A 15,884-nucleotide genomic window follows, 5' to 3' on the forward strand; every position below is an offset into this window, starting at 1 on the left:
GTCAGAGAAAGAGAGAGAACATAAATATGTATGTATACATTTATCTAGATATGTATATATGCTGTTCATGAACTCCTACACACAGAAAAATCCCTTTTGGAGGATTGTACACCACAGTGTCTGCCAGTCTTGGAGACATTGCTGAAGTTTTGCCAAATTCACAAAGTTCTCCAGAGTTAGCAAATGCTACAAGAAACCTTAGTTGGGGCTTTATGGTTCCTAAGGTTTTTAGTAGACTTTAGAGTGTGAGTGAGTTTTCCTGTACTTTAACTCATAAAAAATAGAATTTTCGTTGGTACAGACTACATCACAAAGGGTAAGTTTCCCATGCTTTTCAAAGATGTACATGCCCAGGATGCTCAATTTTAGTGGATCAAACTCAGTCTTTAGAGGGGTTCATAAAGATTATATTTGCTCTGTTTGTGCTTTATTGTTGTATAATAAGAAAATAGCTGCAAATGTCTATTTAGACCAAAAATTAGATAAGGCAAATAACTGGAAAGTAGTTGGTGAAACTATATAACCATACTATACATGGGTGTATATATTTCCTATAGTTGCATATATATATATATATATATATATATATATATATATATATATATATTTCATAAAAAGCAGAAACTACAGTGTAATCTTTGTATCTTTATTCAAGATACTTTAGCCACATAATACAAAAGGTCTCTGCCTCATCAAATCCAAAGTTTTTGCTGTGCAAAGGGCAGTAACAGATAGTCAGGAGCTTGCATCTTTTTTATCATGAAATGCAGATATTTTACTTGCATGTGACTAGATAAGTAATTTTATTTCTTTAAGTGTAAAATTTAAGGGATCAGATGTCAGAAAATGTAATCACTGAATTTTAAATTACAACTTTAATTCTTTTAAGCAGAGGAGACAGATGTAGCTGTCTTACTGCATCCACATGTATTGCAAAATATGTTTAAATCATGCGCATACAGGGAGACAAATGAGAGAACTCCGCCACCCAAATATTAAATTACATGTTTCGAAGCAAAATAGTGTTTTAAGTGTACGTGTGTATAATGCTTTTTGTCACTGGATTGCTCTCCCTGATGCAGTTAGACAGAATCTGTATTTAGTCAGAAATCTTTCAATAGAAAGGGCTACCAGATGGGACCAGTAACAATGCAGAGAGGCATCGAACCACCACAGACATTTGGTGCTTAGAATAATAAAAAGACTATAAAATTAGATTAGTTGAGTCTAATTTGGAATTGGTATATTCCCTATGCACTCTCACAGCTCTTGGGTAGATAAAGCCTGAAGATTTAGTACTGTCAGGACAGAGGACTCCAACTTCCAGTAAAAGAAAAAACTGCATTCTGTGAGGTCACGGAGGGCAGCCCAGTGACCTCCAATGATTTACAGGCCTTTAGCTTAATGAAATTGTTTCAGTGACATGACGGTAAAAGCTCATAATGGATTGGATGCCCTAATGTAATGAAATTACTCCCTTCTGCCTTAAAAAAAAAAAAAAAAAAAAAAGGGAAAAAAAAAAAAAAAGGCGCAATTAATATTTACTGAGACCTGACAGGCTTCAGTGTGCGGGAGCGTGCAGCGCTGTCAGACAGCCGAGCAGCCCCGAGCAGCGTGGCAGCTGAGCAGGCGCTGCGAGGGGGTGGAGGGACACCTCGCTGACGGGGAAGCCCCAACCTGGCGCTCCGAGCCAGCCTTCATCCTCTCCCTTCCTTTCTGCAGGCAACTGGACAACAACCAGATCAGCTGCATCGAAGATGGAGCCTTCCGAGCCCTGCGCGACCTGGAGATCCTGTGAGTTGACTTGGTGCCGGGGCGGTGGGGGCTGTCCCCAGTGCGCTGCAGTGCTGGCGAGCCGGGGGGCTCTGCAGCCCCGCTGCCCACCTCAGCAGGTGCAGTCTGAGCCTTCCCCCGGGCTGGCCGTGCTGCTAATTAAACCACAATAGACGGATGCTGCGTGCGCTGGTGGGGAGCGCGGAGATCGCCGCGCTCGCTGCTGCGGGAGCAGATGGGCTCAGCAGCATTCCCGGGGTGTCCGGCGTGTGATCCGCAGCCAGAATCCTGCCCTGAGCCCAGCACAGGATGGGTAACAGGTTCATGGGGAGCGATGCTATGAGATGGGTGACCGCTGCCCTAGACAAAAGCAGTTTGGAAGGTGTTCGGTGTGTAAGAGGGAGGAGAGACGGGCGCTTGGCAGGCTTGTTCAGTGCAGTCATTGGCTTTTGGGGAGGATCCTTCTCTGAGGGCTGAAATAACACCACGTTGTGCTCTTCATGTACCACAAACTTTACACATAGGCTGTTAAAGCTGCAGCACGTACTGAGAAAAAGGTTTTGACAGTGAAAGCTGACTCTACCAGAGAAACAGCATATTATATTTAGAGTGCTGTCATTGTAATGTAAATTCAATATTACCCTGAACTTGGTATCTGTGCAGATAATTCGCTTATTACTAATTGTAACTTGTTCACTTAAAGACCTTTTTAGAATAGGTTTTCGCAATATGAACTGCTGTAAAGCTTTCCCTCTCACCCAAAAGTTAATCCTGCAAAGCTGAGTGTCAATAGTCATTAAAGCACATAATTCTGAGCCGAAATGGAGGGGGGCGGGAAGGACACGCGACCTCTCCAAAATTCAGTCCCTCCTCGTCCACCGTGAGTTAATGGGAGAGCAGCCCTGACCCAGTGCACACCTTCCTACAGCAGGGAAGGCCTGCCTGGCTGCTGCAGAGCTTGCCCTTAAATTACACGGGATGAAACAGCAAATGGTAGGTGGATAAAATAAGCACCTGCCTCAGACACTGCTGGCACCTGGAGACTCAGCAGAGTCACGACGATGTCCTGGGCTCCTGAGAGGAGGCAGAGCAGCGGGGCTGGGTGGGCAGCCTGTGCCACACACGGGGGTCTGAACGCCCTGGTGATGCACAGGGCTGTTCCCAAGGGCTGGATCCAGCTCGGACTGATGCTCAGAGGAGCTCTGCCCTCCGTGTCAGCACAGGCTCAGCTGTCTGAGGGACCTGGGGGTGGCTGTGTCTGTCACAACCCCTCTGAGCCCTGTACCCCAGGCTGGGACCCTGATGTGGATCCCACAGAGTATGTGTTGCTCACATTGAGCCAGCAGAAGCTTTCTTATCTGGGAACTTATGTTATCAACAGTATTGTTTGAATTCTATAGTAATAGCACTTTTCAGGAAAAGTAATGTGTTACCACTATAAAATTTTACTTGTCTGTCAGATTGAAAAGTCTACTGTGTGGTGAAAGAAAAGGAGAAAAGAAAAAAAATTGGAACTCCTCTAAAATTGGGTTGTTTTTTTTTTTCCCCTTTTGATAGACTGTCTATATCTGCAGAGTGAATCAGTCCTCCACTAACAGCAGACTGTGCTATAACTTTCACTAAATAGGCTGGACAGTAAATGGAGCCCTTTTTTGCAATATACTGAGTTCTGCAGGCTCCGCAGAAGTTGCTGGGAGCATTGCATTCCTTCTCCTCAGGATGTAGTAAATGCTGAATTAGTTTATTTACCTGTCTGTTTTTAATTGGTTACTTCTATGCCAGTTATTTATGGGTGGAAAAGATGAGGAGATGAGGATATAGAAAATAGATCATAATCAGTTATTTAGTGCATTTTTAATTTTCAGCACAGAAACACTGCTACAGGAAAAATAATCAATATTAATTCTAAAAGATGATAAAACAAATTGATAGTATCTATTTCTAAGCTTATTTTTCTTGCAGTCACAAAATGCATGTTTTATACTTCCAACATAATCTGAATTTTTCCCCATGTTTTTCTTCAAAGAAAGTCTGAGAATTTAATCTATCAAAATAAATTTGCTAAATGCCCCAGAGAATATATTTTTAGTTGTAAAACAGTCATAAATGTTAAAATGTACAGCGATCTGAACCATCAAGGAACATTAACAAATGAAAACAAATTTCAACATTTCAGACCCACTGTGTATTTTATGCAGGTATATTTTAACATAAAATGCAGTATGTAGAAAACATTCAATGATTCTTGCAAAAATAAATCTAATTATCTGTTTGAACAGCTTGCCAGAGTACCAAATAATGTATCTCTTCTTTATCTTACTGGTTTCATGTGACCTTTCTGATATTCAGTGTTTCCATTCCTGTACTTTTCTCCTCACACACAGCCTGTCTACAGAATTCTAAATTTTGTCTATAACTTGGGGCAGAGCTGTGCTCAAAAAATAAACTAAGAATACTTTCTTTAGAAACACTTTGGTTTCTGAATTGCATGTTTCATTCACCTTGAGCTCCTCAAAAAAAAATGACTGCAAGGAGCTTGGTGATTCAGTAGCTTTACAGTAGAAAGAGAAGGAATTTTTGTGCAGAAGGAATTTTCAGTTATCCTTCAAAATGCAGAGCACGCCGTGACCCGTGCGACGTATTTCTTCTTATCAACAAGTTGTTTTCATTTACTGTTCTCATTTTCTTGTTTTGCGTTATAAATATGTTCCCGTACCAACTAATAGCACAGAGGCAGAGATGGAAACAAGGCTGGAATTTGTGCCTAACACGAGAACTTGGCGTGGTGCAGGGAGCTGTGAACTTCAGCCGCAGCTGGGAATGGGCCAGGGCGCGGAATGCGCCTGCCAGCGCCATCGCGCTCTTGGTCACCTCTGTGTTTGGGAGCCTCTGTCTTCCCATGACACAAAAAGTGTCACAGATTTTATGGCCCAACCTACCTAGACCCTAAAGCAGGTGCTGTATTCTACTGCTGACTCTGAGTTTTGGATTAAAAGATGCAAAAATGTTGAGTATAAAGCATTTTGGTGCCTTCTCTTGATGGTCTTTGCCTACCCAGCAAGTTGAAATAATGTCTGAGAAATGAACTGCAGAACTGATGGACTTAAACATCCTGTCCTGGACGTTCTGCATTGGGGCTGGCTTTTTCATTCTTGTCTCTGATGTCCTGAACAGATTATCATGAAGGGTTTGTTTTCTAGCTGTTGATAAAATAGGAAATTCTTATTGTTAACATAATTCCTGTGTCCCTCTTTTTATAAGACGATAAAAAATATTTCAATGGGTTTGGTCTTGCATTCCAAGATGCAGAAAAGTGCGTGCAACAATTGAAACAGCAATAAAATGCAAAATGGGCATGTGTTTGTAAATAAGTGGCAAAAGCTATTAACTGTCTTAAGACTTATTGGCATAGAAATGCACAGAAAAGTTGAAGAAAATTGGTAATTTTTCTAATTAAAGATTTTTTAGTAGGAGAAGGTCTCTGCTTAATTTTTACTTATGTCCTGTGGCAATATCTGGCAATAACAGTATTATTGAGAAATACCTGTTACTGTAGCTGTAAGTATGATTCAAGGTTATTAAAAAACCCTCAAGACCAAACCTAAAACCCAGTGTAGTCTTCAAAATTATCAGCGACTATTCCTTGTGGTTTGACAATATGCTGTTCATACACTTTGTAGGTTAAAAATTAGTCCATGGTTTTATATCCAAATGCCCAAAATTATTAAGGATATGAGATAAAACGTGTCTAGGGTTCAGAATTTCACCTCCAGTCTCTTAGGACACATGAATAAAAGAAATTAATTTCAAGATGGTCCAACAAGCTCAAACTGGATAAACTGGTACTATTGAGTGCCTGAGCATACTATTGTCATTAGACTGGGAGGGCTGAACCATTTTTCTCAGTAAGAAAGAGAATTCAGTTTAGCAAAAAGCCCATTAATTTATTTGTCATTGTTTTCTCTCTCTGGGGTAACGGGAAAACTGTGCGGTGGCATGGGAGTTGTACTGTGTGGACAGCACAGAAAGAATTACAAGTCACTGTTGACAACTTAGGTGGAGTGTTTCCCTTTTTTTTTATATTTTAAAAGCTGTTTTTCTCCAGCTTTATAATGACAGCCAGAGGGTCCAGAGCTTGAACACATTCTGTTTGTTGCATAAGATTTTATCATACCAAGAGCTAATCCTAGGAGGTCTGTGGGTAGTATTCTGTTAAAGAAGGCAAATGGGTTCTTGCTGTATAGAGCTAGTACAGAATGATTTGGGGGTTTGTTTGTTGTTAGCCACATTCATTGTACGTCTTTTATAGCATATGGCTGAGTCTGCAAGTCCTTCCTCCTGAGTTTTATCTGCTTTTGGAATGAATGAGCACTGAGTGTCATTGAGTCCGTAGCTGCACACGCTCAGGGATCCACCAGTCCACTTTGGGTGCCTTAGTGTGAAAAATCCTCTGAGTTCATCCACAAGTAATGATGAAAAAGTGCAAGTATAGTCTTCCAAATATTTGTGACTTCAGTTCCAAATGAGCCCTAAATGTATTATATTAAAAAGATAACGTCTTCTAATTGCAAAATATAATAAAGGTAAATAAAATTGCACCACCTTTCCTTTCCCAAAATCTTAAAGTAATGGAGAGAAATTAAAATTCTTCTCTCTTATATGCAAAACCTTTTCTCTCCGAATATTTCTGCCACACTCTTCTTCCTGCTCCATGGCAAACCCACAAAACCACAAAGCTGTAAGGGCTGTGTCGATGTTTTCGAACTTTGACTCGGAGCTGTGTCGATGTTTTTGAGCTCCAACTCGGCCCCGAGCCGCGTCGGGTGGGACAGAGTCGGTCTGTCACATCAGCCTGGCCTGCAGCCCCAGTTCTGTGCATTGTCTGCCACACCCAGGCATTGCAAGTGTTTTACCAGCGAGTAAAAATTGGGATTATTCCTGCCGTCCTTGCTTGGATTCAATATGTTCCTCTTATAAACGATTCTTTCATCAAAGCTCTAGTCTGTGCAATTTCTAAAGGCAATGTCGTGGGTGAGTGTGATTGTAATGCACACTGCCTTTTGTCGCAGCAAACTTTTAAGAACTTTTCTGAACATGAATCAATATTTTGTGCCACAGCCAGGATTTAATTGTGCCTAGGGTTGCCTCTGTATGCTGAACACTCAGTTATATAGTCAGTTTTACTTATTTGCAAAATGCTATTCTGGACATGTCTTAACTAGATAGAAGATTTTTATTTGCTTTCACAACCTGGAGAGACGGGGAGCGAAAGTCATGACATAATTGTAAATATATGAGATGTCATTGCTTAATGAAAGCCTGAAAATGCCACACAAATGTGATTTCCTCCTCTATTTTGCTGCAAATTACGATAGGTTGAGGCAATCAGGATCAAATTTGAACTCTGTAAATCATGTTCCTATAACTGATACCAATATGCCTAAATACAATGATGAAAATGAGAATTCTTTGTCAAATGATGTGCTAGTTTTAGATAGCTAGTTTACTTATACTTGAGTACAGTGAAATTTAAATTATTTCTGGTTTTAATTTATAGTTTTTTGTGATTTGGGTTTTGGGGTTTTTTTTTTTTTTTTTTTTCTTTTGTTTTTGGTTTGTTTTTTTTGTTGTTGTTGTTGTTGATTTGTTTGGAGTTGTTTTTTTTACCTGAGGGTGTGTATTAGCTCAAATGTATGCAAATTAATAAAAACAATTTAAAATCTTTACTATTTCATCAGTCAACATGGAAAAATGATACATGTAATAAAAAGTAATGGAAGGGTGTAGCCATTGGCAGTTAATACATGTACCTGCTTGGTAAAATTAGGTGAAAAACAATGAATTTGGCATTTCTAGGAGTATCTACAGTTTTCTATGTTTAGTTTGTCTTACAGACAATCAAGTTATGCAAGAGGAAGTCAACAGTTGGTTTGGCAATAGAGAAATAGTGTGCCCAGAGTACAGAGGTATCAGTAGACAAATGGGAATTTCCTCTTCTCTTCACTCTGTTTTTTGTTAGACTGTCCCTTGGTTTCTTCTCTTCCCATTCTTCCTGCCTCCTGTATCGCTGTCTGTAAGGGAAGGAGAAAGGCTCCCAGAGAATCTGCCTGTGGTTACTACAAGGTTTCAGTTACATAAATAGTCAGAGATAAGATTAACTGCAGAAATGTCTTTTTTCAGGTGAACTTGTAGAAAGTGCAGTGCCCCCGCAGTGGACCCTAGGGAAAGGAGATGCGTAATCAGCATGACGAGTTGATGGAGGGAAGATGAGGTGCATACGTGGTTGCTTGATAAGAAATGTTTTTATTTGCTGATGCATGTCTGTGGGAGATCTGGTGTCCCTGCTCAAGATGTGGAAATGAAATCTGAGATAACCTCTGTTGTACAGCAGATTACAAATGGGAGGTTGGAAGTACGGCATGGCGAAAGGAACACTATCCAGATGGCACCATGGTGACAGGCTTTATATCAAAGACCAGCCGAGACAAAATAAGAGAGTCTAAGAGAGGGTCTCTGAAAATCGCTGATGCCTGTTACAGATATAATGTAATGCTCTCTTTATGGGGAGAATATATTTGCATACATTCATTGATCAATGATTTTGCTAATCCTGCCGTATTTCAGGCATGTCCTTGCAAATTGATGAACATTTCTATCAGTCCTTGGTCCGGATGCCTAATTATGTTACATATTTAGAAAGATGGATTTTTCCCTTCCTGGAGCATATGTAGTAGCTGAATGCTGTGCTCATTCTCCTTCCCTGCCCCATTAGTTTGGAGGGTTTTTTCCCTTTAAGAATAGCCTGGAGCCAAACAGGCTGCAGAACTTACCAAGATAAGAGCAGTGTCAGGTTAGAATTATTAGTTTCATGAATCACTGACCAGTCTGCTTTTTGAGGAAGCCAAGTTTTATGCGTTGTGTCGTTTAAGCCTGGTGCTGCAGTCACTGCTCCGAGAGATTCCAAAGTCGAAACTCCAGGTGATATAGAGATTTCTGGCACACCTTCTCTCCCATGATATTAATTGTTTCATTTGCATGCTCTGCTCATCTTGTGACCTGCCCTCCCTCCCCTTTGACTAATACAGTTTCTTCGTCAGTAATATAAAAGATGTAGAACAAGCATTTTGACTGTTGAAAGTCAAATGAATGTGAACGACTTAATCCAGAGGACACTCAGCTGGGTATTTCATGCTGATGTGCGGCTCAACACCTTAACCAAGAGCTGAGCTGAAGACTAGGATGGAATAAAACAACTTGCTGATAAAGTAGAGGCTGTGACACGCTTCTGGGGGAACATGACGAGCCCAAGGTGGATGAGCAGTCATTTTATGCCGCACTTTGCAGTTCATTGTTTCTATGACTCCCCGAAGCAGCAGGCTGACGATGCTCCAGGAGCTGGATGTGGTTCTGTTGGCACTAATGCAGCCTCTGTGTCTGGGGGGAGGTTGCATGCATGTGAACCACAGGTTCCTGTGATATCACTATCAAATATCCTGAGATGTCCTCAGCCCTCCTGCAACATGAGGGTCCAGAGCTGGTGAGGTGTGTAGGAACTCCTGCATCCTCTGAGCTCAGTCACAACAGCGAAAAATGATCAATATAAAAACATTTCAAAACACATAACTATTTCCCTTCTTTTTTTCTGTGTGCAGCTAAAGGCATTGTTTGTGACCAGTAGGGGGGTAGATGGTTTGTCTTTCTCAGACGTTGCTTTTGTCCCTTTGCTGTGCTAAGTACAACATAGACAAAAGCTCTGAGCTGTAGCCAGTCTTTGTTCAAGGGAGGGCTCAGAAGCCTGGAAAGAGAGAGTAAAACTGTGATGGGAGCTCTGAATACAAGGATTGTTGAGCTCCCAGTTGAAGCAAGATGTCAGATATTTTACCTTAAACTGTAGCTGCAGGGACCGGGGTACTATGCATTACATATTACTGGCATTATGCAATATTTTTAGCTGGGACAATAATATTGTGCCTGTAATAAATTAGAAATCAAATCAGTAATATGTAGATAGCTTGGAACTTCTTGGAAGTGAAATAGATAACTATATCTGTACCTGAAAAAAATGCATTGGTAAAACCTGCTTCTGATCTAAAGATCAAATAGTTTCTTTTTTCTCACTGTTCAAAAGGTTATGCGTATAATGTAGGTATATATGTGTGTATATGCGATGATGAGAGCATTTTAAAATTACAGTTAAAGCAAGAAAATATTTTTTAAAACTTAAAAGGTAGGAATAAGATTAATATAAATTAGATTTTATTTATGTAGCTTATCTAGTTCTGGCCTTAGGAATAAAGACAATTTAAGAGCTGCTTTTAGGACAGAAGTATAAAATAATGTCAAAGTCATTGAAGACAAATAATCACTATTTCTATGTTAATTAAGTTATCATAAATGAAGCAATTTCTTGTTAACTGGTTCAATATTTTTGAAGTAGCATCACATTTCTTTACGTCTAGAAAACGTACATTACGTTTTTATTTTGGGGTGATTAACCTGAATGCATTGGTTTTAGTCTTTACAAGCAATGGATAGCCATGCTTGGGACATCTGCACATCCTTAGAAACAAATCTAAAAATGCTGTAAGGCCATCCAGTAATCTTTGTTATAATATACCATGTTACTCGAGTGTTTTAGAGAGAATAGCTTGGTCAGTTGAAACAGCATCAATGGCTATGGAAACGATGTTCTCTTGTGCCATTAACTTTGTAAAATTGTTTTCATCCCCCTTGTCTTCTCAGTGCTGGGTGAGGTGAGCCTTCTTGGTGTGCAAGCACCAGACTGTCACTTGGAGTGGGCTTTATGTGGTGGTAAAGAGACCACAGCGCAAGCCAGGCTAATGGCTGTGCTGGAGGGCTGAAGCAGCACAGACTGGGCAAGTCTCCGTTTGCCACTAGAACCACGAGTTGTGTTTGAGAGCAGCAGGGCTTTGCTGGAGAAGGGAGTGTGGGGCACTTCCCTGGTTCATGGCCCCAGCGCGGGACGTGGCCGCTGCGATCGATGAATTGCCGCAATGCAGCATCTCTGCGACGGCGCTTTGGAGGCCGCCAGAAGCCCCCGTTGGTGCAGGAGGCGGTTGCGGGTTGGGCGGGCTCTGGGGAGGGGGAGCCCACGCTGCAGCACCCACGCTTCCTACTGGCTCCTTGGGCAATTCCAGTGGTGTCTTAAAAGGGTTGGGTCCATCCTGTCTGTGAGACATCCCGTCTTCCCGTCCGCAGGAAGGGCGTTAGGAGCCAGGTGAGGCACTCCAGCCGAAACGGGTAGGACAGACCCTCCACAATGGCAGGTATATTTTATTTTGGGTGCATGCAGAGAAACAGTTATGTGTGAAGAACAGACTCCTTTTATTTAGCTACAGCTCGCGGTTGTAGAATATTCCTGAACAAATCATGGGTGCGTCGAATGTTTTCTGTGTACGTTTTATTTTGTGTTTTTTCTCTGTGGACTGGAGGCAAATGAAACACTGTGAGTATTTGCTATTCAGATTATTATGGTTTCTTACCTGTATTGCATGAATATAAGCAGGTATTGCTGTTCTCATGGGCAGGCGGAGTTTTGGAGAAATGTAAAATTTGGAAAGATAGGCATTTTTAAACATATTGACCTTTTTCTTGTGTGATACAAGCACTGTCTAATGCCTTATTAAAATAAAGTCCTGATGGAAAGCAGATCCCTTTCCAGCTTTACCAAGAAACATAATTGTCCTTGTCTAGAAACTACGTGTAGTCTTTGTTTTTTCAAATCATTTCTTTCCTCTATAAATGTAACTTTTCCTTAACAACTGTCCATACATGCAAGTTTGAATTCACAGAATGTGTGTATTACACATTCCCTATTTCATTCATGTGGATTTATAGTAGCCTGTATTTTAGCCTTAATTTCCAGCATGGATGAATTGCAGATAGGGACATGACATACCGTTAGAAAATAAAATTATTCCAGAAATACCTTCTCAATCTCTTGCACTTTGAGGAGGCAATTTTAGCAGATAAGGTGAAGTGTTTTTTCTTTAAAAGATTTTCTTGTTTTCTTTCCTCTGCTGTCCAAAGCCAGGGACTACCTGTATGGTTCTGTGCCACACTATGGTCATTGTCCTCTTGCTGGAGCTATGGAAGATCTCTTCCCGCTGCTCTCTCCCAGCGGGAATGCCAATGGCCTTGGAAGCTGAAGGGCAGCTGAGGCACTGAATCAGTGAGATATTTCCAGAGTAACAAGGGACATTATTTTGCCTGCAGGACCTGTTGGTCCTGCTGCTGGGAGAAAATTGCGCCCAGGGATTCTGGCCGCCCCCTCTCTGTGGCTTCCCATCGCCTCCCCTTACAAGGTGTTGGTAGAACCTTTTACACTGACGCTTGGTTGAAGTGCCAGCAGTGCCGTGTCACTGGGGCTGGTGGCTCGTCCCCCTTTGTTCCCAGCGGGCAGCGCGGGCCCCGCCGGCGCTGCCGCATTGCGGCATTGAGGTGGCCCCGGGCTGGCACGGTGACCATCCCAAGGAGACTGAGCATGGCCACAGCGCACCAGCAGTGGATGCACAGTCCATTTTTGTCACTTTCCTTACCTCAGAAAAGGCAACTAATTTCTGTCTGCCACTCGGAATGGCTTTTCTGTTGGTGGTGTGTTACTCGGAGGAGTACGGAGGGCTGTGTTCATTCTGGGGCAAGGCTGTAAGAATAGAGAATAGAATAGAATTTTTTTACCATAAAGCTGTAGCATTAAGGCTGCAGTGTACTCAGGACAAATTAAAACATGGCTTTGAAGAATGATACCATTCCTTTCTGATCCAGTGTTAACCAATTTCTTTAGAATGTCTTTTGGTGAAGTCCTGTAAGGAAATAGTAACACTCAGCTGACTGAAAGCTGAAACCTTTTACCTTGGAAATCTCCATCATTAAAAGCCATCAGGCTGAACAAATGATCAAAGTCCTTTCAAATTTTGGAGTCGAACTGTGTTAGTTTGAATTGGATTGTGTTTATAAAGCTGTTTCAGCTTCAGAAAGGACTAACCTGAAACAACTCTTTAGGCAGGGACCTGAGAAACTTTTATTTTGCTGAGGAGCTGATGCAACAAATACAAGGTTTGTATAATTTGACTTCATGCTGTTGATTCTTTTTTGTCTTTTCCATAAATTCACTCTGGTAGGCTTCCAGACCTCTGTATGTATTGAGAACCCAGTCCTGTTTCCACTGATTTTGTTAGGAGCAACACAGAATCCATAAACCACAGCTCCTGACTTGCATGCAGTTGGGGGACACCAAGAGCCATGTTTGGTATGAGAGATCTCTCTATAACCTAAAAAAAAAGAAAAAAAACAAACCAAAATCAACTCTACTTAACAATGAATTTATATTAAAGTGAAATAATTGTATTGTAAGTTTATTGTATTAATTCATTGAACGAGAGTTTTTCAAATGAATCTACAAATCAAAATTTAGGGGAGTTTAAATGTAATGCAATTATATGTTTGATTTCTGTGGTTCCTGCAAAAATCTGTGCCTAAATAAATGGATTGCAGGGACTAGATTCACTCTTTGCTGAAATCAGCAGTGGGATTTGTTCTGACTTGAGCAGACATTGGTCGAGGTATTATGACAATTGGAGTTGTTCCCAGTGGTTTTAGGCAATAATATCAGCCCTGAAATTTGGTACCATAGAGAAACATCAAAACCACCCTAATGATGTAAAAGATTTACTCGGTGTTCACATAAATACTTTTATTTCCAAATCAAAATTGTGGATGTAATTGGGACTTAGAGCCACAGCAGGCATTCCCAATACAGTGTACTGAAAACTCTGTTGCCTTTGGGTAAAGATCTAAGAAAATTTTTTGATTCAAAAATAAAAAGGAAAGCCAGTGTTTCATTTGCAATTTTTGAGTTTAGAAGAAAAACTCATTGGAGAATCCTTCATTCAAAAATAAAGCAGTGGCAGAATATTTTCAGCCTGCATTTTCTTGTCTTTGCACCAATGTTTTTATATTTTAATTCAGGCTGAATGGAATTTGTATTTTCTGCCTAGAATTAAAGTGCCATGTAAAAGATTGAAAAGCTGATTGAAACTTCTCTAAAAAGCTTTTTCAGCTCTCACTAGGCATAGATGTTAGAAAGAATTGGGAGATGCAACTGGTACATGTATTTTGTACAGCTGATAGAGGTGATTTGATTGTGTGGGAAAATAGCAATGTCTTTCAGTGCACAGAAAGAGCAGCTTCCTGTAGGGGAAGCAATAAGACATTTCATATAAAACCACGTGAATGACATCCTTGATTTAACATCTAACAAAGTACACAGTTAAATTTGTACCCACTTTCTCTGTATAAACTTTATTATGTTTAATTTTATGTTATCCTGTTCTCTATCTTGTTTTGGAATATTTTATATATTTGGGTGTTGGTGTGAGCAAGTAAATTCAGGAATAATGATATGTACATGCATATCTAACATAAAATCATGGCTAAAGGTAGCACCAGAAAGGTTTGGCCATACCAAAGTCCTTCATTTTGCTCATGCTTGATTTTTTCTGGCCTCTTGCCCATTTCCACTGATTCCCAGTCCCAATCTCTTTAGCTGGATAACTTGCCCAACATTTTCTTGCTGCAAGTCCTCTTTTTCCCTCTCCCCTGCTCTTAACCTTAGCTCTTGAGCTTGCCCATCCCAGAGACTCCAGCCAAGGCACAGCCAGACTCCAGGGAGAATTAATGCAGTCATTACAGGACATAAGTTAATATGTCCTAAAGTTATCACCGTGGGCAAGTGTGAGTATCCTGGTTCTTGCCAGGTGACAAAACAGGCATTTTAAACAAATAATCTGTTATTATAATACTCAGTTTCCCTAAATCCTGATGTTTTTGAAAGGATTCTCACTCCTTCAAGGGGAAAAATAAATCTGCCTTAAACATCTGGCCTTTATAATAAACTTACATAGTTAAAATCTGACAGTTATATGCAAATTAAAATTAGTCACAGAATGGGAAGAACCAGGCATTTGTAGCAGTAAACACTGGCGGCAATTTTGTGCATAATTCTATGCTAAGTTTATTTATTTTTTCCTTACATTTCTAAAACAAAGGTTTTCTTTCCTCTGTATCCTTGAGATATTCATATTTCTGATGTCAGCTTCCCAAGTTAACGATGCTGGAGCCTCTCACAGCAATGTGAGTCACATTGCTGTGATGAGAACATTTGTGAACACATTGTCAAAAGACTAATACTAGAACAGAAACCACAAATTGGCAACCAGTTATTTTTATTTCAGTGGCTTCTTCGTGTCACCTGGAGACTATTTAGACCATTATTTGCCTGGGCTAACGTGTTTAAAAATAGCACTTTCCTGGTGCCAACTCATTTTAGAGTTGGGTACAAATATTGAGACAAACCCCCAGCTGTTATTGCTTGTGCTGCTAATTTGAGGTGTCAGCTCAGAGCTCTGCTGCTCCATGTCAGTGAATAAGGCCCCTTGTGAGATCATTATGTTTCCTAACAGTGCCGAGTAACGGATTAATCAGTGCAGCATCACTTGCTTTCATTATCTGCCCACATGGTGGTTGTGGGCTTTAACTTAAACAGTCTGTGGTGAGATCAAGGAATCGAGTACAAGAGGCACTCGGGGCTCACCACAACTCAGAGGAGATGCAGTTGAGTTTTGGGCATTGCCTAACAAGCAAACCTTGGATGCCATGAAAGTCAAGGGTGACTGAATTCAGAGCTGAGATATGGAGTGCTAAGGCCACCTTGGTTTTTCATCAGAGCCCAAATGAAACAGTAAATATTTAATTCGATGCAAATTCCTCCTGACCTGTATGAAAAATAGCTCTTTACAGCTATTGGAAATATAGCTTCTTTTGCCCTGCAATCTGAAAGTTAATTACAAACATTAATTATGGCAGTGTATGAAACTCAAGTCCTGCATTTATTACTAAATATAGATTTAGATTCACTTTTTGGAATTGTTGCTGTTAGTTTTATTGGGTGCTATATGAGGGCTGGAGGGGGTCAGAATTTGTAATCCACTGTCCCTCCCTGGGGCAGGCCCATCCAGTGCCATTCCTGACAAGGATTTATTTAGTATCTTATTACAGGCTTCCTCCTGATGGCTGCACACTCTGTAACAGCT

The 15,884-nt window shown here is 40.7% G+C and overlaps 1 protein-coding gene across 2 annotated transcripts in view; it reads left to right on the forward strand.

Annotated features, from left to right (window-relative positions):
* The window catches only part of SLIT3 (slit guidance ligand 3), a 482,119-nt gene that overhangs the window by 265,059 nt on the left and 201,176 nt on the right, over window positions 1-15,884 (forward strand). For both annotated transcript variants that reach the window (XM_031506039.3, XM_085591180.1), the window contains one exon: window positions 1,723-1,794. In XM_031506039.3, coding sequence (XP_031361899.3) covers window positions 1,723-1,794 — 72 coding nt within the window. The remainder of the gene's footprint in view (window positions 1-1,722; window positions 1,795-15,884) is intronic.

The sequence above is a fragment of the Lonchura striata genome, chromosome 13, assembly GCF_050655825.1.
Source record: "Lonchura striata isolate lonStrDom1 chromosome 13, ASM5065582v1, whole genome shotgun sequence".
Taxonomy (NCBI): domain Eukaryota; kingdom Metazoa; phylum Chordata; class Aves; order Passeriformes; family Estrildidae; genus Lonchura; species Lonchura striata.